Source organism: Oncorhynchus kisutch, unplaced genomic scaffold, assembly GCF_002021735.2.
Source record: "Oncorhynchus kisutch isolate 150728-3 unplaced genomic scaffold, Okis_V2 Okis03b-Okis08b_hom, whole genome shotgun sequence".
Classification (NCBI taxonomy): domain Eukaryota; kingdom Metazoa; phylum Chordata; class Actinopteri; order Salmoniformes; family Salmonidae; genus Oncorhynchus; species Oncorhynchus kisutch.
The window spans coordinates 1128553-1151320 of NW_022261980.1; the positions used below are offsets into that span (position 1 = coordinate 1128553).

General features: G+C 41.0%; 1 protein-coding gene across 1 annotated transcript; it reads right to left on the minus strand.

Annotated features, from left to right (window-relative positions):
* Nucleotides 1-8746: 8746 nt before the first annotated feature.
* LOC109884861 (butyrophilin subfamily 1 member A1) lies at nt 8747-18180 on the minus strand. Its single transcript, XM_020476767.2, has 10 exons — nt 18080-18180; nt 17537-17605; nt 16821-17183; nt 16448-16735; nt 15958-16086; nt 15172-15195; nt 14858-14878; nt 13543-13569; nt 13244-13270; nt 8747-10554 (listed from the first exon to the last, which is right to left on the minus strand). Exons 2-10 carry the CDS (start codon nt 17601-17603, stop codon nt 10019-10021), a joined length of 1482 nt encoding a protein of 493 aa, XP_020332356.2. The 5' UTR covers nt 17604-17605; nt 18080-18180; the 3' UTR covers nt 8747-10018.
* Between the last annotated feature and the right edge of the window lie 4588 nt (nt 18181-22768).

The window sequence follows — 22768 nt, forward strand, 5'->3', positions numbered from 1 at the left end:
TATTTTTGTAAATTGAAATTTGCTATCATAAATGTTAGCAACACCTCCGCATTTGCGAGATACTTTATTTTATTTTATTATTATTTCACCTTTATTTAACCAGGTAGGCTAGTTGAGAACAAGTTCTCATTTGCAACTGCGACCTGGCCAAGATAAAGCATAGCAGTGTGAGCATACAACAAAGAGTTACACATGGAGTAAACAATTAACAAGTCAATAACACAGTAGAAAACAAAGGGGGGGTCTATATACAATGTGTGCAAAAGGCATGAGGAGGTAGGCAAATAATTACAATTTTGCAGATTAACACTGGAGTGATAAAAGATCAGATGGTCATGTACAGGTAGAGATATTGGTGTGCAGAAGAGCAGAAAAGTAAATAAATAAAAACAGTATGGGGATGAGGTAGGTGAAAAGGGTGGGCTATTTACCAATAGACTATGTACAGCTGCAGCGATCGGTTAGCTGCTCAGATAGCTGATGTTTGAAGTTGGTGAGGGAGATGAAAGTCTCCAACTTCAGCGATTTTTGCAATTCGTTCCAGTCACAGGCAGCAGAGTACTGGAACGAAAGGCGGCCAAATGAGGTGTTGGCTTTAGGGATGATCAGTGAGATACACCTGCTGGAGCGCGTGCTACGGATGGGTGTTGCCATCGTGACCAGTGAGCTGAGATAAGGCGGAGCTTTACCTAGCATAGACTTGTAGATGACCTGGAGCCAGTGGGTCTGGCGACGAATATGTAGCGAGGGCCAGCCGACTAGAGCATACAAGTCGCAGTGGTGGGTGGTATAAGGTGCTTTAGTGACAAAACGGATGGCACTGTGATAGACTGCATCCAGTTTGCTGAGTAGAGTGTTGGAAGCCATTTTGTAGATGACATCGCCGAAGTCGAGGATCGGTAGGATAGTCAGTTTTACTAGGGTAAGCTTGGCGGCTTGAGTGAAGGAGGCTTTGTTGCGGAATAGAAAGCCGACTCTTGATTTGATTTTCGATTGGAGATGTTTGATATGAGTCTGGAAGGAGAGTTTTCAGTCTAGCCAGACACCTAGGTACTTATAGACGTCCACATATTCTAGGTCGGAACCATCCAGGGTGGTGATGCTAGTCGGGCATGCAGGTGCAGGCAGCGACCGGTTGAAAAGCATGCATTTGGTTTTACTAGCGTTTAAGAGCAGTTGGAGGCCACGGAAGGAGTGTTGTATGGCATTGAAGCCGTACATTGAAGCTTGTACGCGGGGGATATGGTCACTAGTGTAACCAGGAGGTGAAGCCTCATTTAACACAGTAAATTCATCAGGCTTAAGCCATGTTTCAGTCAGGCCAATCACATCAAGATTATGATCAGTGAGTAGTTAATTGACTGTAAATGCCTTGGAAGTGAGGGATCTAACATTAAGTAGCCCTATTTTGAGATATCACAGTCTCTTTCAATAATGGCAGGAATGGAGGAGGTTTTTTATTCCAATGAGATTGCTAAGGCGAACACCGCCATGTTCAGTTTTGCCTGACCTAGTCTTGATGTGGATAGCTGAGCTGACTACACTGACTGTGCTAGTGGCAGACTCCACTAAGCTGGCAGGCTGGTTAACAGCCTGCTGCCTGGCCTGCACCCTATCTCATTGTGGAGCTAGGAGAGTTAGAGCCCTGTCTATGTTCATAGATAAAATGTGAGCACCCCTCTAGCTAGGATGGAGTCTGTCCCTCCTCAACAGGCCAGGCTTGGTCCTGTTTGTGGGTGAGTCCCAGAAAGAGGGCCAATTATCTACAAATTCTATCTTTTGGGAGGGGCAGAAAACAGTTTTCAACCAGCGATTGAGTTGTGAGACTGTGCTGTAGAGCTCATCACTCCCCCTAACTGGGAGGGGGCCAGAGACAATTACTCAATGCCGACATCTTTCTATCTGATTTACATGTTGAAATTATGTTGCACTTGGTGACCTCTGACTGTTTCATCCTAACATCGTTGGTGCCGACGTTGATAACAATATCCCTATACTCTCCACACTCGCCAGTTTTAGCTTTAGCCAGCACCATCTTCAGATTAGCCTTAACGTCAGTAGCCCTTCCCCCTGGTAAACAGTGTATGATCGCTGGATGATTTGTTTTAAGTCTAATACTGCGAGTAATGGAGTCAATGAACTAGATAGGCCACATCCAGCTGCTATCGCATTGTTGTCTAAGGGAGAGCTGCCCGCTTAAGTAGACCCAATACTGACAACTTTTTTTCAGTGGTAAACGACAGGAGTCAACTGTCTTCATTTATCCACCATCTTTGGCCATGGCAGTGTGCCTGTTGTGCTGTAGAGATGAAAGCACTTGATCATGTTGGGAAATACAAACTAGTTATTTCATTCTATTTCAGCTTGTATTAATAAGAAATAATGTACTGACTAGTATATCATGGTACCTACATATTTGACAACTGCCTGATACGGTAACTAAGCAGTGTTCTCTATTGTGGTGCTATGCGCACTGATCAAATGCAGTACACTGTATTATGAGGTGTAGTACATTATCATTTGAGAATAACCAACAAAGTTCCACCATACCAGTCTTAGAGCAGTGCTGTATACTGTATCCCCCTTTTAACACTACTGGGCCAAACCAAATGGTACTGGTTGGCTCTGATATTTACCTTCCACATGGTCCTGTCCATCATGGTTCCTGCAGCTATGTTAAATACGTAACCAGACCAGCCCAGTACAGCTCTATTCAGCCTGTTTTGTCATGACTTCCTCTGAAGTCAGTCCCTCTCCTTGTTCGGGCGACGTTCGGCGGTCGACGTCACCGGTCTTCTAGCCATCACCGATCCACCTTTCATTTTCCATTTGTTTTGTCTTGTCTTCCCACACACCTGGTTCCAATTCCATTCATTACATGTTGTGTAACCCTCTGTTCCCCCCCATGTCCTTGTCCGGAATTGTTTATTGTAAGTGTTTGGCCCTGTCCGGGGGTGTCCTCGGATGGGTCCACAGTGTCTCCTGACCCCTCCTGTCTCAGCCTCCAGTATTTATGCTGCAGTATGTTTATGTGTCAGGGGGCTAGGGTCAGTTTGTTATATCTGGAGTACTTCTCCTGTCCTATTCGGTGTCCTATGTGAATCTAAGTGTGCGTTCTCTAATTCTCTCCTTCTCTCTCTCGGAGGACCTGAGCCCTAGGACCATGCCCCAGGATTACCTGACATGATGACTCCTTGCTGTCCCCAGTCCACCTGGCCGTGCTGCTGCTCCAGTTTCAACTGTTCTGCCTTCTTATTATTCGAACATGCTGATCATTTATGAACATTTGAACATCTTGGCCATGTTCTGTTTTAATCTCCACCCGGCACAGCCAGAAGAGGACTGGCCACCCCACATATGCTCTCTCTAATTCTCTCTTTTTTTTTCTCTCTCTCTCGGAGGACCTGAGCCCTAGGACCATGCCCCAGGACTACCTGACATGATGACTCCTTGCTGTCCCCAGTCCATCTGACTGTGCTGCTGCTCCAGTTTCAACTGTTCTGCCTTATTATTATACGACCATGCTGGTCATTTATGAACATTTGAACATCTTGGCCATGTTCTGTTATAATCTCCACCCGGCACAGCCAGAAGAGGACTGGCCACCCCACATAGCCTGGTTCCTCTCTAGGTTTCTTCCTAGGTTTTGGCCTTTCTAGGGAGTTTTTCCTAGCCACCGTGCTTCTACACCTGCATTGCTTGCTGTTTGGGGTTTTAGGCTGGGTTTCTGTACAGCACTTTGAGATATCAGCTGATGTACGAAGGGCTATATAAATAAATTTGATTTTGATTTGCTTGTGCACGTTATGTCTGGTGTGCGTCGTGTTTTGTACCCATTCATTGATTGTTCTGTTTTCCGGTGGGTTTTTATTATTAAACTGCGCTGTTGGAAACACAGTTTTTGCTCTCCTGCGTCTGACTTCTCTGCCGCCAGTACTCACCCCTTACATGTTCAGTCAGTAGTGTGAAAGGGTATATGAGCTATATTCTAAATGTGTGTCTCTGGGTCTATGTGTTGGCTGTGGTTAGTGGTGATGTGAAACTGCTGGGACAGGCAGGAGACAGAAACAGGAAACACCATAGTACTCCTGGAAAGGGTGGCACACATCCCATTACACACTGCAAAGAGGAGAGGAGAAAACACACCCACTCTGTCCCAACCTCCAAAACAAGAGAATAGGCATATCTACAGTATGTTATCCAAAAGGTTATAACTGCAGTAGGATGGATAAAAGGTGATAACTGCAGTAGGATGGTGAAAGCAGATTTACTTTTTGTATTTTGAGTGGGCTTGGTTTTAACGAAGTGTTGGACCTTTTTCTTCGCAACCTTTGTATCAAAGTCTATAGATAAAGCCTGTGGGCTTGTTTCTTGATCAAGCGGGCCCTGGATAGGTTCTCGAGGGAGAGCGGGAGAAATACGATTTTTAATGTCCTTGCTAAGGGTGTTAATTCTTGCGGACCTGGTGTCTGGCAAATCCCCATCTAGTCTTTGTGACTTATCTTTTACCCTTTTCTCAAATTCTTCACATAGTGGAACTTCTAGAGAACATTGGTCTACGTTTTGATCGTCCTTTAACCCTGTTACCCTTGTGCTCTGACACTTTGTGTGGGTTGGGTGCAGGAACGTAGCAAACAGGTCGATTGTAGCGGTAGTTGTTTCGATGGCGACATACTTCACAGTTATTTCGACCGCGGTGGTTATTGGATTTGTGGTTTCGTGGTAGAAGCCATTGTTGTGCATCATCTCTCAACGCTCCAATACCTGATAATGCACCCTCTAACTGGAGTGGGTGCTCCTGGTCAAACTTCAAAACCGAGTGGTCAGGGCTCTTAGCATTGTGAGCTTTTGAAACATAAAAAGCTGTGCTTGCAAGCTCTCTGAGTTGTAAGATAGGCAGGCCAACATGGGCTATAGGGCCCAAGTAGGAACTGAAGGTGGGATGTTCGACAGAAACATTTGTTTGAATGATGAGTAGGCCAAAGTAAGCTGAACAAAGCCTATGATAGTAAGCTTGTGGGTGTTCATTACACGCTTGTTTGACAGTGTTAGCCAGTGAGCTATCGTGTTTGCGATTCGCAGAGCCACTGAATTCTAATTTCAAAGCTGTGGCAAATTTAGCGTAATCACTGTTGTAGATGAATTAACCTCATCAAGTGTCTATTCGACGTTCGCTTCAACAGGTCAACCCTGTCAGAACCCGTAGTATCGCAGTATCGTTTGGCTGACCAGGAATGGGGTCAAAGGTAGGGAAACAGTACAGATGAAGATGAAAATGATCAGGCCTATTGTACATTTTCCTATAGAAATTATTGTTGAAAACTAGTCTAGGTTGGAACTGTTGCTGTTATAATACAATAATAATTGTTATTCTTAATCAAAAATCCTGTGTGTGATCTGTTATTCATCTGTGTGATGTGATCAATCAGTTTATTCCAGTTCAGAATATAAATTATTTATTGTATTTTAAAACTTCTTAGGGCTGAAATATCGTTAACGGGATCGATATGACAACGGCCAGTGAAAGTGCAGTGCGCGTCTTATAAAGATAAAATTCTCATTAATCCAGCCACAGTGTCTGATTTCAAAAAGGCTTTACAGTGAAAGCACCACAAAAGATAATGTTAGGTCACCACCAAGCCACAGAAAAACAGCCATTTTTCCAGCCAAAGATAGGAGTCACAAAAAGCACAAATAGAGGTCAAATTAATCACTAACCTTTGATGATCTTCATCAGATGACACTCATAGGACTTCATGTTACACAATACATGTATGTTTTGTTTGATAAAGTTTATATTTATATCAAGAAATCTGAGTTTACATTGGCGCGTTACGTTCAGTAGTTCCAAAAACATCCAGTGATTTTGCATAGCCACATCAATTTACAGAACTACTCATCATAAATGTTGATGAAAATACAAGTGTTACACATGGAATTATAGCTATATTTCTCATTAATGCAACCGCTGTGTCAGATTTCAAAAAAGCTTTACGGAAAAAGCAAACCATGCAATAATCTGAGAACGGCTCTCAGAAAACAAATACATTTATCCGCCATGTTGGAGTCAACAGAAATCAGAAATAACATTATAAATATTCACTCCCAGGAATCCTAGTCCCACAATAAATGTTTGATTTGTTCAATAATGTCCATCATTTATGTCCAAATAGCTACTTTTATTAGGGCGTTCAGTACACAAATCCAAACGCACGTGCAGGTCCAGCCTGACATCGGATGAAAAGTTCAAAAAGTTATATTACAGGTCGTGGAAACATTTCAAACTAAGTATAGAATCAATCTTTAGGATGTTTTTATCATAAATCTTCAACAACGTTTAAACCGGAGAATTCCTATGTCTGTAAAAAAGCAATGGAACGCAGGTCGCTCTCATGTGAAATGCGCGTGACTGAGCCCGTGGCTCTCTGCCAGACACCTGACTCATTCCCCTCTCATTCAGCCCCACATCACAGTAGAAGCCTCATTCAAGTTTCTAATGACGGTTTACATCTAGTGGAAGCCTTAGGAAGTGCAACTTGACCCATGTCCCACTGTGTATTCGATGGGGGCTAAGTTGAAAATCAACCAACCTCAGACTTCCTGTTTGGATTTTTTCTCAGGTTTTTGCCTGCCATATGAGTTCTGTTATACTCACAGACATAATTCAAACAGTTTTAGAAACGTCAGAGTGTTTTCTATCCAAATGTACTAATACTATGCATATATTAGCAACTGGGACTGAGGAGCAGGCTGTTTACTCTGGGAACCTCTGGGCACCTTATTCATCCAAGCTACTCAATACTGTCCCCAGCCATAAGAAGTTAACAGCAACAGTTCCAACCTAGACAGGTATGTTTTTAATGGGGAAAACTAAACATTAATACATATTTATATGGATATTTAATTTAATTGTTATTTGTTTTTGTCTATGTTGCATTTTTTTTAGGCAATAAGGGCAATGAAATGTACTTGTCATGACTTCCGCCGAAGTCAGGTCCACTCCTTGTTCGGGCGGTGGTCGGCGTTGCCGGTCTTCTAGCCATCATCGATCCACTTTTCATTTTCCATGTGTTTTTTCTCGTTTTTTCTCACACCTGGTTTCAATTCCCTCAATCACTTGTTGTGTATTTAACCCTCGTTTCCCCGCATGTCTCTGTGTGGTATTGTTTATTGTATGTGCTTGTGCACGTGTTGATTGGTACGTGTTAGGGAAGATTCAGAATTTGTTGGTAACATATGTAAGATGTTTTTATATTCATCAAATGTGTGTAAGTTACTTCTCATCAGAATGGTATTTTTGTATAATGCTGTGGCGAGGTTGCAGTTATCTGTTCTATGTCAAAACTAAATTGCATGGGCCACAGAGAGGGGAGAGGTCAAAGTGTCATCATGTGTAAACATATCTTTTACTCCCTACCTTTTTCTAGTGGGGAAAGGAGGGTGGCAGTGTCTGGAATCATTCTCATGCTCCCTTTTATCTTAACCTATAGCCTCACTCTCCTCTCCGTGAGCTTGTCCAGGTTTGGTTGTATTTAGAGTTGGTTGTATCTAAATGACAATTTGATATATGCCTGTTGATTTGGAGGATTGGTTTATGGTTCTGGGGTTTGGGAAAGGAGACAAAGCTGAACGATGAATTATGTCTATGCTGTCTGACTATGTGTGATCTTTGCTATAAAGGATCCCATTTTGCCATTGTGTGGGGACTCTCAACTTTTCATTAGAGATACTGAACTGTTGAAAGTCAAAATGCTATAGAGCTTATATAATTAAAGATGGACTTTTATAACTAACTCTGACTTGTGTGTGTGGCTTGCTCCCATGATTTGGTAAATAGAGGAAATTTCCACGACATTCGCGATGGGTTTTTGTACCCATATCTTGTTATTTTCATGCCGTTGGTTTTGCTATTAAACTGCTTAGGCTATTACCAAATTCTGCTCTCCTGCATCTGACTTCCCTGCCACCGGTTACGCACCCCTTACAGTACTGATATTTATGTATAGTTGCATATTTTCCTAATCTTGGGTCCCAGGAGAACACAGAATTTCTCATTTGGGTCCAAAGGCAGAAAAAGTTTAGAGTGCTGATTTTGGACATGTGAGTGTTGCACTTGCTCCTTTCGGTCTCAAACGTATCTGTCATTGTTTGCAGATAGAGGTCTTGAGTATGGAGCGAGAGATTCGGTGATGAGATTTCCTCCGCTTGCTTAGAAATCAATATTTCCACCTTCATCACCTGAGTTCTCTCATCATTCATTTGGTCAGCAACTTCATTGAGTTCTGCTGATTTGTCATCCAACTTAGTCATTGTGTTCATTAACTGATCGTCTTTGGTCTGCAGCATTTGGAGGAGAACGTTGTTACTTTGAGTAATGCATATAGGCTGAATCAAAATAGAAGTGTCATTCTATTTTAGATCCCTCACAGGGGGTACCAATTATGTTGTGTCTCTGACTGATTAAATTATATGACATGCTATTTTATCAAATCGATTACCTAACGTTTAATTGATTATGTGATTGAATTAAACCATGCAACAATTAAACCATTAATAACCTGGGGCACCACGGAAGCATTCATTTATATAGAGCAGTTATCTCCCGAATCCAATCTCTTGAAAATCTGAAGATCTTTAATATCAATAGCAGTCAATCATTAATCGTCACCTTATTCAGTCTCATTCTGATGGTCATAAAGTACTGCACGAACCCAGGCTAACAAGTTGAATTAGCAATACACAAATTGGTGTAATTATTTATTTAATAAATACCGAAATAATCACACAGAATTACATATATATACACAGGATTGATCATACATCGATTACTAATCATGTCATGAAAATACCCTAGTGGGCTAACCCAATATGACAGCTGGTTACACAAAAGAAGGGGGTTGGGTTTGAATGAAAGAGCGGGAAGATGGAGTGACAAAGGGATTGGGTCTCTATCGGACCTTGAAAAGCTATTCTACCGTAAATACAGAATCTTATGCATTCTAATAACCGCCCATTCGGAGAAGGAAAATGCAACATATATATTTACTCTGAGCTGCCCTTCGATAGATGGGTCGAAGATGGAAGACTGGTTTGCCCAGCAGAGATCGCCATTGTCCTTTGAAGAATATTTCTGCTCGTAGGGTTGTAGAGTGGGTACGTTAAAGTACCCTGTCGTTCTTAGGAGATTGTCTGTCCTTTCCTAGGCCACATACGTTTACAGCTGCAGCTGATAACTCGAAGTCTAGGATGTATCACTTCTCTTGTAAATAATCGTTCAATGTTCATACTAAGTTGCCATAATCAGCGTATGCTGGTCTAGTCGAAATACACCATTTCAGTGAGGTGATCATCACCTCCATATTGAAATTAGCCCTTATAAACGTACGGACACCAGTCCTCGCGTCATTGGGAACTAAGGTTAACTTCCGTCAACTGACTTTTGTACTGGGGGAGAGAAGGGCGTGTTTCATAGTTCTCAACCAATGTCTGTTCACTTGGGCGTGGCCACTGAGTGAGCATAGTTTACTTATGAAAACAATTCTCTCATTTAGAAGTTAAAATTACATTTCATATTTTCACAAATAGTTTCATATTTAATTCCATGTGAATCTGATAACTAGAATGTGTAGACTTTCCAAGATACAATTTATGTAATCCTATCATCAGATATAATGTCCCAGACAACAACTGATCTGACATCATATTGTTTAAGTACCAACGAACACTTTCAACTGGTTGAGAAAGGGAACTATTGTTCCTTTCCCCTGCCTTTTGATATTACCATACTTTCTCTGTGGTAACATAGGGCTTTCCAAAAGTCCATTCTGTAGAGTGGAGAGAAAAGGAGGACAGGTATTTATGGGGGGGTCATAAACCCCACCCAACAGGGCAAAGTCATGACAGTAACACACACACTTGCACACACACACACACACTTGCACACACACACACACTTGCGCACACACACACACACACACACACACACACAACCAGTATTTCAATGTTTGATATAAAACAGTTAGTCAGTGACACCTACAGGAGTGATGACCTGTGGGGCTGAGTTACCAGTAGCACCAGAATAAAAGAATGGATAGAGTTTCTCAGTGAAGGTGTAGCCAGTGAAGGAGTAGATATGAGACCTGGTCTCTACATTGTAGAATGAGACCTGACCCTTCTCATAATCCACAAACACCCCCACCTTCTGGGGCTTCTCTCTCAGGGAGAGGACGACAGAGGGGTCAGTGAAAGCCTTGTATTCTTCATACCTCAGCCAAACAGTCCAGCATCCATTCTCAGGTTTCAGGTAAATATACTTCTTCCTGTTGATGGACTCTCTGGCCACTCCTAAAGTCCACCCATTCTTCTCCTCCACCTGCACCTCGTAGTAGAATCTCCCTGAGGAGAAACCCTCCTTTCCCAGGACATAGGGAACAATATCAAACCTCTTTGGGTTATCAGGGAGATTCTGTTTTATGTCTCCATATCTAACTTGTTTCCTGTCTTCAGACAGGATGAGTCTGGGATGTGCTGTATCAGAATCTAGAGTCACATCCACTGTGGAGAGAAACACACACTTTATTAGAATAAACATAACAATATGGGGGACTGCATTTTACTGCTCATTACATTACTGTAGCCTATAAGTTATTATTGATAACAGAATAAGTATACTGTAGATGTGAATGTGTGGTCATGTTATTTCAAGTAATACCAGTATGTGAATATATTCATATTCATGTGAAACTCTAGTAGGGCTGGGCAAATGGTCAAAATATCATATCACAATACTTAAAATAAATTGACGGAATGACAGTATTTTATGCTTTTGAATAATTAAAAGTTCAGAAATTTTCATCAATTTCTGTATTTCCTGCACTCATTTGAGATAATTTCCACAATGCCACGTAGGGCTGCACGATATGGGAAAACAATCTATGCTTTATTTTTAACCGAATGTTGCAATTGTGATTTGACTTGCGATTTAGAGAAAAATACTTTGGTGAACTGTTGGAATCAAGGAAATAAAATGATTATTCCAATTCAATAGTTTGAATATAATAGTGGCCACTTTAAATACAGTATTTGACATGACAACAAATGAAAATGCCAGGGAGGAGTTATTGTGACATGGTAGGAACCAAAGTGTTGATAAATGTTTCCTAGGGGACTCTACAATCTTTGGATACATTGCATGTTTTTGTTAGCTACTTCATGTAGCATACATATTCTTGCTTTGCGTATTCCTCTTTGATTTAAACATGCAGATATACATTACAAAAGTTGTGACACACCTACTCATTCAAGGGTTTTTCTTTATTTTTAACTATGTAACTAATTATGGAATCATGGAGTAACCAAAACATTTGTTTAAAATTCAAATGTCCTTTAGATTCTTCAAAGTAGCCAACCTTTGGCATGATGACAGCTTTTTTTTCACACTCTCTCAACCAGCTTCATGAGGAATGATTTTCCAACAGTCTTGAAGGAGTTCCCATAAATGCTGAACACTTGATGTCTGCTTTTCCTTCACTCTGTGGTCCAACTCAACCCAAACTATCTCAATCGGGTTGAGGTCAGATGATTGTGGAGGCCAGGTCATCTGATGCAGCACTCCATCCCTCTCCTTCTTGGTCAAATAGCCCTTACACAGCCTGGAGGTGTGTTTTGGGTCATTGTCCTGTTGTAAAACAAATGATAGTCCCACAAAGCCCAAACCAGATGGGATGGAGTATCGCTGCAGAATGCTGTGGTAGCTATGCTGGTTAAGTGTGCCTTGAATTCTAAATACATCACTGACAGTTTCACCAGTAAAGCACCCCCACACCACCTCCTCCATGCTTCACGGTGGGAACCACACATGCAGAGATCATCTGTTCACCTACTCTGCGTCTCACAAAGACACGGACACATTCGACCATGAAGGCCAGATTCACGGAGTCTCCTCTGAACAGTTGATGTTGAGATGTGTCTGTTACTTGAACTCTGTGAAGCATTTATTTAGGCTGCAATTTCTGAGGCTGGTAACTCTAATGTACTTGTCCTCTGCAGCAGAGGTAACTCTGGGTCCTCCTTTCCTGTGGCGGTCCTCATGAGAGCCAGTTTCATCATAGCGATTGATGGTTTTTGCGACTGCACTTAAAGAAACTTTAAAAGTTCTTGACATTTTCCGGATTAACTGACCTGCATGTCCTAAAGTAATGGACTGTTGTTTCTCTTTGCTTATTTGAGCTGTTCTTGCCATAATATGGACTTGGTATTTTACCAAATGTGGCTACCTTCTGTATACCACCCCTACCTTGTCACAACACAACTGATTGGCTCAAATGCATTAAGGAAATAAATTCCACAAATTTACTTTTAACAAGGTACATCTGTTAATTGAAATGCTATCAAGGTGGCTACCTCATGAATCTGGTTGACAGAATACCAAGAGTGTGCAAAGCTGTCATCAAGGCAAAGGGTAGCAACTTGAAGAATCTCAAATATAAAATACATTTAGATTTGTTTAACACTTTTTTGGTAACTACATGATTCCATGTGTTTTTCATAGTTTTGACGTCTTCACTATTATTCTACAATGTAGAAAATAGTAAAATAAAGAAAAACCCTGGAATGAGTAGGTGTGGCCAAACTTGACTGGTACTGTAGTTCTACACCATTACTGGGATTATCAGTCTGTATACAGTAGCTAGTTACGTTTGCTCTGACTCTGTACATTTATTAGCTAGCTAACGATTAGCGGCTAACAAGATTTCGGCCCAACTTGCATAGAAAATACAAACTAGCTGTTTACAGATGTAAGAAACACAAACATATAGTGTAATTATAGAACGCTAGTGGATTTACGGTATATTAATAAGAAGCAAAGTGAAAACAGCATCGTTGTCATTAACATTGTTGCATATACTGCATTGATGCGGAGACTGAATGCAGTTGTCTCTTGGTAAGAGGAACAACAAATGCGCTCCATGAGTGACAGGGGGCGGGGCTAGGTCTGTGTGGAATTCAGCATGGAGAGAGAGAGCGGAGAGAGATGACTCAAATAGCGAAGTAAACTATAAAAATGGACATAACACACGGCGTATCACATTTAACAAACCAAACAGTCAAATACCGTTATGGAAAGTAAAGTTTAAAAAACAAACCTTTTCGTGCATCAATACCTGAATATTGTAAAATACGGTATACCGCCCAGCCCTAAACTCTAGGTGGGTGGACTGGAGAGTACAACAAACACACTGACCTGCATGTTTTCTGATGGTTTCAAGTTCTACAATATAAAGAGAGAGTATGTCAGAATTAGGGGATACCAGAAACTATGGTAATATAATATTACAGTAGAGTGTACTGTGTGGTGCCCTTGGAACACAATGACAAATCTCCTCTTAATCTCTAAACTTTATTGATGAGGTTCGGGACCAGAAACATATGCAAAGTGACATGGTGTAAAAATACATCCCTCTACCATAATATAGTATACCTTAAGCAACAGAAATATGATATGAAATATATTTTAAATACAATTCAGTATCATTCATTTACCTGGACAGCCCTTCATGTTTACTAAATCTGTGGGTAAATTAAACATAAAACTAATTATAATTCTTGCTAATTAAAATGAGAACATTTTGAAATAAATTAATAAAACAATATCATTTTTTGTGTAAACATTTCCATCGCAGTGAGTAAAAAATTATTCCAATACAGTGATATTTTACCACATAATTTTGACTCATCTTTATGCTATTTGCACAATGTAAATTGTAAGCCCTTGGAAATGGGCTCTCCAACCATGTTCCTGGAGACCACCCTGTAGGTTTTTGCTCCAACCCTGAAGACCACCCTATAGGTTTTAACTCCAACCCTGTTCCTGGAGAACCACCCTGTAGGTTTTCGCTCCAACCCTGTTCCTGGAGAACCACCCTGTAGGTTTTCGCTCCAACCCTGTTCCTGGAGAACCACCCTGTAGGTTTTCGCTCCAACCCTGTTCCTGGAGAACCACCCTGTAGGTTTTCGCTCCAATCCTGTTCCTGGAGAACCACCCTGTAGGTTTTAACTCCAACCCTGTTCCTGGAGAACCACCCTGTAGGTTTTCGCTCCAACCCTGTTCCTGGAGAACCACCCTGTAGGTTTTCGCTCCAACCCTGTTCCTGGAGAACCACCCTGTAGGTTTTCGCTCCAACCCTGTTCCTGGAGAACCACCCTGTAGGTTTTTGCTCCAACCCTGTTCCTGGAGAACCACCCTGTAGGTTTTCGCTCCAACCCTGTTCCTGGAGAACCACCCTGTAGGTTTTCGCTCCAACCCTGTTCCTGGAGAACCACCCTGTAGGTTTTCACTCCAACCCTGTTCCTGGAGAACCACCCTGTAGGTTTTCGCTCCAACCCTGTTCCTGGAGAACCACCCTGTAGGTTTTCGCTCCAACCCTGTTCCTGGAGAACCACCCTGTAGGTATTCGCTCCAACCCTGTTCCTGGAGAACCACCCTGTAGGTTTTCGCTCCAACCCTGTTCCTGGAGAATCACCCTGTAGGTTTTCGCTCCAACCCTGTTCCTGGAGAACCACCCTGTAGGTTTTCGCTCCAACCCTGTTCCTGGAGAACCACCCTGTAGGTTTTCGCTCCAACCCTGTTCCTGGAGACCACCCTGTAGGTGTTCTCTCCAACCCTAATCTAGTGCACCTGATTCTAATAACTTGCTGGTTGATAAATTGAATCAGGTTAGTTATAACTAAGGTTGGATTGAAAGCTACGGGACGGCAGCGCTACAGGATCAGGGTTGGAGAAGCCTGCCTTAGAATATACATGTATGTATTGTATATTGACCATAAGGGTCTAGTAATGCATCGTGCTCCTACTTACCCAGCTGATCAGCAAGTATCTCTGCAGACAAACAGATGAATTAAAGTCAAAGTAAAGCATTCTTAATGGTGAATAATTCATTCAACTCGTTGTGTGGCAGGGGGATGGGCACAGTAAAAACAATGTGATGAAAAGTATTAATGTCAAATATGTAAGGATTTTAAATCCATGAAACTAGCTGTTGTACGCTATCCATTTATGTTACACATTCATGTAATGGGAATTGTTTGTCTCCAATTGTTGTTTGGTATAACAATCTAATTGGGATTTTAAAAATTACACATTGATGTATAGGACTGTTGGACACAACTTACTCAGCTTAGTGATGAGATTTTTCTCTGCAGACATGAAAAGAGAACCGTTAGAGTGACCATCCTTAATGAACACAGAACCACAGTTCCATTTCTGGAAGAGAAAACTGCAAGTTTGACAGTAAGACACCACTTAACTTAAAGTCCACAAAATGACCTACTCAAGATGTTTTCTGACAAAGTCCTTTACATGAAGGAAGAAGTTACACTGATATAGTTCAGGTAAACCATGCACTGAGATTTAAATAAACCTTATATTAAAACATCTAGTATTTCTGTGGAGAAAGTTGTTTTAAATAGAAATGTTTGCCCTATACTGTGAACTGAATTTTATTTGATACAAATCCTTAAATACACCTGTACAGTATCTGACCAATGTCTGCTTTTTACTTCTAAAGGTCAAACAGGGGGGGGCTTGTATTTGTCCTGTTTCACCGTATATACAAGTGGTTAACTTCTATGAGTGTGAGGTGTAAAATGGAAATGTGTTTTTTTTTGTATATTCCAGCTCCCCTTGAGATACACTCAGAGAGTGTGGTCACTGCCAGGGATCAGCCATTATTGATGGCAACCCTGGAGCAGGTAGGATTAAGTGCCTTGCTCAAGGGTGAATCAACTGAATTTTTAAATAATTTTTTCACCTTGTCGGCCTAGTGATTAGAACTAGCCAGCTTTGAGTTCTAGTACCTAACTCATTGTGTATGCCACTCTGTAAACTGCACTGTAAAACATTTACTGTAGAACATTTATATTAGGTCAAATAAAACCCTTTAATTCATATGTTATTACCATAGTCATTGCACAAAGCAATCCAGCGCCAAATGGTGAAAGCTAATATGACCATAAGGAAAATGCCCAGAGAGACAATCACTGCAAGGGCCACTTTCCATGTGTCTGTGTGAACAAGGATCAGCTCGCCTGCAAGACACAAATCAACTGAGATCAGTGGCATGCTTACCACTGCTACCAAATAAGAATACTATTAAAGGGACATTTCACTCATAAAGAATGTTTTGTCAGACATTTACAGACCTCAAATGTAAACTAATGTCAAAATGAAACCAAGTCCCATGACATTAGTTGTGTAGATCCAGCAATATGCCTCAATGCCAAATTAATGGAAAGATGAGCATCTAATTTCCTGGTTTAATGTTGTGTTTATCTTTTCCATTCATTTGAGGTGGAGGCATATAGCTGGATCTACAAAACCAATGTGGTTTCATTTTGACATTAGAATACTTTAGAGTTCTAAACAATAATAATATGTTGTGTTACTCACTAGGGATGTGAAACTCTGTCTCCATCTTAATCACCTCATGTTGCTGCCTCTGTCTCAGTCTGCAGGTAAAGCGGTTGATGTCAGTCTCCTTTACGGTGGTCTTTAGTTTGACTACGTAGAATCCCTCATAGTCCCTGTCTGTCTCTGACGGTCCAGCAGACAGAGTGACCCCTTCACTGTCCAGCCACTCCAACTCAGGCTCAGGGAACCAGCCTTTAGTTACACACAGCAGAGCCATCCCTCCTTCTTTCTGTCCCTCAATGGAAACCTCTGGCTTGGATCCTATAGCTACAGAAACAAAGGGAGACTGGAGATGAAGTACTACTGAGATTGGGAGGAACATCACATGGGTTGTTATATTTAAGAAATGTACCTCTGACGTAGACTTGAATGGTGGAATCATCATAATGTGTCTTAGACTCAACAAGACATTTATAACGTCCATCATCAGTGCCTTGTACCCTGGTCAGTTTCAAAGAGGTGTTGCCCTTCTTCAGTTCCTCTTTAAACAACGATGTCCTTCCCCTGTAGGAGAGGATCTGATCATGGTATTTGTCTCTGCCGTCTTGGTAGAGATGGACTCTAATGTTTGACTGAGTGTCTGGGAGGTTGATTCTGAACCAGTCAACTCTCATGTCCTCAACGCTGATGTTGGGTTTGATGTAACAGGGCAGAATGATGTCATCACCAGCCACAGCAACAATGGCACGAGTCAGACCAAGAACCTCAAACTTCTCTGGAAAGAAAAACAACCAATCAATATCAAAAACGACCATGCACATCATCAGCTGTTGGTGCCTTTCAAACTTTAACAGACCACACTAAAGATCAACACCAAACCTGGCCCAAATACTTAAGGTTTGCTTGATTTAGCTTGGTTGCCAATGGAATAGCCTAGTACTGAAAGTGCAAACCGTAGCCATCGTTCATGCAAATTCTCACATTGTTCACGCACACACACACACACACACACACACACACACACACACACACACACACACACACACACACACACACACACACACACACACACACACACACACACACACACACACACACACACACAAAGAACATGTGAGGTCACTCTACCAGAGCCTGCTCTTTGGAGGAGAAGCAGGAGATTGACACACAGACAGTATGTCCAAGTCCACATCATTTCTGAGAGAGAGGATAACATACTGGGATTCAATGTAGGCGATGCTATGGATCATATGATATGGATTTGTTATGTAATCACCTAAGACCACCTGAGACCTAAGACAGAAGACTAATTAAGGCAGACTTTCAAAAATATGTAAACTTGGTCCTTTTATTTGATAATATAAAGCATTTCTCCCATTATCTCCATAATCCCTGAAAGCTGCACTGAGGGATATGACAGACAGACAGACACACACACACACACACACACACTATTTAATCACCTCAGGCCAAAGACTACTCAAGACAGACTTTGTTAAATATGCTAAACTTGGCCTATTTATCAAGGCCTGTCTGGTTCTCACACACAGCTATTGCCAACCATCAACATTGACTTGAATATTAATTGCTGGGATTTATTAGTATAAAGCATTTCTGCCATTAACTATATTTTCTCTGACAGCTTCAAACATATATACAAATAATACTTACGATTAGATACATGCAGATCACAATTGAGAAGAGTTTGGCTTAAAGCTCGCTGGCCTGTGGGGAAAGACTGGAGAGAAAATAAATCTGCTGTGTCTACTGCAAGGCAGGGAAGTAGCTTTCAACATAACTTGTTATTCTTGTAGATGAGATGGAATCCACACTTTAATCAGCTTGAGTTAAGTTATGAGGAAGTAGGTGAGAGGTTGCATAGTTTCTGGAAACAAAACTCTGATAAACTGGCTACAATGAGATGTCACACATAGAGATCACAGGAGGCTGGTAAGGGGAGGACGGCTCATAATAATGGCTGCAATGGAGTAAATGGAACTGTATCAGCAACATGAAAACCAGGTCTTTCATGTGTTTGAGACCATTCTATTAATTCCATTCCAGCCATTAATATGAGTCTGTCCTCCCAAATGAACGTGCCAGCAGCCACCTGTGAGAGATGCAAGCGATCGCTGAGGGATCCTCCACTTCCCTCAACCTGTTGTTTGTTCACTTTCACAGGATTGTTTTTCTTACTCTCCTTTCAGTTTTTAAGTCTGTCCTCTTTATATTACCATCCATATGCCACAATCAATATGTGAACCAGACATTCTGTTTATGAGTGTAGGGTTTGTATCAGTGTTTGGTTTGTATTCTATACCAGAGGTTCTCAACCTTTTGTAGATTCTCTCCCACCAATCACATTTGGACCTGTCTGAAGTACATTTTCATGTGTGTGTGACAGGACATGAAAACATTTTGGTTTACTTGTAATACTGTTTGTCTACACATCATTTAATGATACTAACAAGAGGACCATGGCCTTATTTCACTAATATCAAGTTGACACTAGAGGGCAGTAGACACACACTGATCACAGGGACATGTCATTGCAGAGATGGAAGAGGAAGTGGGATATGCTACACCCTCATTTTTTTTCCAATGGAAGTCAATGAACACAGCCTATGGGAGAGCCGCCCCCTTAAGTAGACCGGAAATGACAACTTTTTGGTAAATGGTAAACGAATGGTAAACGACGGTAGTCAACTATCTTCATTTATCCACCATCTTTGGCCATGTCAGACAGCCTGTGGTGCTGTAGAGGTTAAAGCACGTGATCATGTAGGGAAATACGTACTAGTTATATTATCCTATTTCAGCTCATATTAATAAGAAATAATGTGGTACTACTGACTATTATATCATGTTACCTACATAAACTCAGCAAAAAAAGGAAACAGACCTTTTTCAGGACCCTGTCTTTCAAAGATAATTTGTAAAAAAAAATGTAAAAAAATTTGTAACATTTGTTCAATGAACCATAAACAATTAATGAACCTGTGGAACGGTCGTTAATAAGACACTAACAGCTTACAGACGGTATGCAATTATGGTCACAGTTATGAAAACCTAGGACACTAAAGAGGCCTTTCTACTGACTCTGAAAAACACCAAAAGAAAGATGACCAGGGTCCCTGCTCATCTGCGTGAACGTGCCTTAGGCATGCTGCAAGGAGGCATGTCTGTGGAACTTTTTCAGTTTATGTCTCAGTTGTTGAATCTTGTTATGTTCATACAAATATTTACACATGTTAAGTTTGCTGAAAATAAAAGCAGTTGACAGTGAGAGGATGTTTCTTTTTTTTGCTGAGTTTATTTAGCAACTGCCTGATACTGTAACCAAACGGTGCTCTACATCATGGTGCTATGTGACCTGGTCAAATGCAGTGCACTATATTAAGAGGTGTAGTAGGGTATAGTTTGAGATGAACCCTCAGAGTTCCACCATACCAGTCTCAGAGCAGTGCAGAATACTGTATTACCCTGTTAACACTACTGGGCCAAACCAAACTGTACTGGTTGGCTCTGATATTAACCTTCCACATGGTCCTGTCCATTACGGTTCCAGAAATTATGTTAAATGTGTAACCAGACATTCTGTTTATGACTGTAGGGTTTGTATCAGTGTTTGGTTTGTATTCTATACCAGAGGTTCTCAACCTTTTGTAGATTCTCTACCACCAATCACATTTGGACCTGTCTGAAGTACCTTTTCATGTGTGTGTGACAGGACATGAAAACATTTTGGTTTACTTGTAATACTGTTTGTCTACACATCATTTAATGATACAAATAATGTAATAAAGATAACAATCATTATAACATGATTACCATTTCTATTGTAATTATTGACTATAGAGGGGGTTGTTGTGAAATGTGGAATATGTTAGCCATTTCATGCAATCTGGAGCCTTCATTATATCAAATACTGGGGTGGCAGGTAGCGTAGTGGTTAGAGCGTTGGGGCCAGTAACCGAAAGGTTGCTAGATCGAATCACTGAGCTGACAAGGTAAAAATCTGTTGTTCTCACCCTGAACAAGGCAGTTAATCCACTGTTCCTAGGCTGTCATTGTAAAAAATAATTTGTTCTTAACTGACTTGACTAGTTAATAAAGGTTAAATAAAAAATAAGGAACCATTCCAAATAACAGTAAATGTTGGGAGATGGTGAAAGAGAGGAGACAGTGTGAGGGTTGACAGTGAAAGAGTAGAGACAATGAAAGAGAGGTGAAAGGGTAGACACAGTGTAAGAGAGGAGACATTGAAGGAGTAGGAGTGGCTTCAAGACGAGTCTCTGAATGTGGCTGTTGTGGAAATTTCCTCTATTTACCAAATCATGGGAGCAAACCACACACAAGTCAGAGTTAATTATCAAAGTCCATCTTTAATTATATGAGCTCTATCACAACCCTGTGACTCTCAGATCAATTCAGTGTCTATCAATGAATTCTCTGAGAGTCCCTTACACATTTCAACTGAGATCCTTTATAGCAAAGACACACATAGTGAGACAGCATAGGCATAATTTATCGTTCAGCTTTGTCTCCTAAACTATGTTCTTTTCTCAAACTCAGAACCATAAACAAATCCTCCATATCAACAGCCATATATCAAATCCATCCTATCTTGACAAGATCACAGAGACACACTGACTGGCACACAGACATTGTGGAGCCAAGAGATACACGCTTGACTTCTCCCCTCTCTCCGGCCCAAGCAACTTAGTCTTGACATAGAACAGATACTGCAACCCCGCCACAGTATTATACAAAAATAACATTCTGGTGAGAAGTAACTTACAAACATATGATGAATATAAAACATCTTACCTATGTTACCAACTAATTCTGATTATTCCCCAACATGGCCCAGCCAGAGCCTGGACTTGAATCCGATTAAACATCTCTGGAGAAAGCTGAAAATAGCTGTGCAAGGGTGGAGACAGTACCACTTAAGTATTCCTAATCACTCAGGTGAACTTAAAAATGTCAAATATGAATGGGAATATACATCAGTTAGATTTTAATCATAAGAATTTCTAGGGGTGCCAATAATTGTGTTTTGGAGAAAAATATTTTTTTCATTTATTTCACATTTATTTTTTTCAATCATTTTACATCAATTAAAGGTTGGATTTTTTTGTGTGAATATTTTGAATGCAAGACCAAGAGGATAAGCAGCAAAGACATTTATTTACAGCCCGTTTTGCTCATATGTACCATGGGTGCCAATATAAGTAGAGGGCACTGATCCAACAGTATTTTCATGTGATTATAGGAAAACAAATCCCTACTATTAGATACACTTAATCAGTTTCCTTAGATTTACTCTTTGGATCAATTTCTTTAGCTCCTCTGAATCCTTTCCCAAGACAGATTCAGGGTAGCCTAGTGGTTAGAGCTTTGGACTAGTAACCGGAAGGTTGCAAGTGCAAACCCCCGAGCTGACAAGGTACAAATCTGTCATTCTGCCCCTGAACAGGCAGTTAACCTACTGTTCCTAGGCCATCATTGAAAATAAGAAATTGTTCTTAACTGACATGCCTAGTTAAATAAAGGTACAAGTAAAAATATAGGGAAATAGTTCAGCCAAATGGAACCCCTACATTTTGGGAATGAGGAGGACAAGAGATCTTTCTCCATTAAGGCTCAGCTGGAAAACAGACAGTCCCTCACAGAGAATCTTGAATAAGGTCTTTTACCTTGTTTTGTTGTGGCCAGAGGGATGTCTGGGTTCAAGCCGAGCGAAATGGATCAAAAGGTCAGGTCGCTCTCATCCGGGTCACGGAACCAAATGTTGTCGAAAACCCCATCCAAAGGCTAAGGCAGAGACTATTTAATTGTATAATAGAAACATATTTAATCAAGCAGTTGTGAGGGAGATCTGTCTCTGATTTCACAGTGGAGAACTCCAAGAGTAAATGTTTCCATGTCCCTTATATAGTGGGAGGTGATAATACTATCATATTGTTACACAACAGTTATTTATACAAGCAACAGTTCCAGAACACAATGGCCTTGTGTTAGAGTGCAGAAATTACAGGAGTCTATGAAAGGCATAACATCACAGTCCAACACAGAACATGTCCCATGAGAAGTTACAACAGCTCAATAGGATGACAATCAGCATCAATTGTACATGGTGAATTTCCTCTGTTAGAATAATCATATAGTGATAAACAGATTGCAATTCATTCAGACTGTGAGTAACACACACACTTGCACACACATCCATTCTCAGGGTTCAGGTGAATTTCCTTCTTCCTGTTGATGGACTCTCTGGCCACTCCTAAAATCCACCAAGTCTTCTCCTCCACCTGCACCTCATAGTAGAATCTCCCTGAGGAGAAGCCCTCCTTT

Excerpts from the sequence above, each read along its gene's own strand:
- LOC109884861 (XM_020476767.2), bottom strand. The coding sequence starts at position 17,603 with ATGATGTGGACTTGGACATACTGTCTGTGTGTCAATCTCCTGCTTCTC. Across the intron at positions 13,570-14,857 it reads GATACTTGCTGATCAGCTGG|ATTTAGTAAACATGAAGGGC; the intron begins GTAAGTAGGAGC and ends ATTTACCCACAG. Across the intron at positions 13,271-13,542 it reads AAACATGAAGGGCTGTCCAG|AACTTGAAACCATCAGAAAA; the intron begins GTAAATGAATGA and ends TTTATATTGTAG.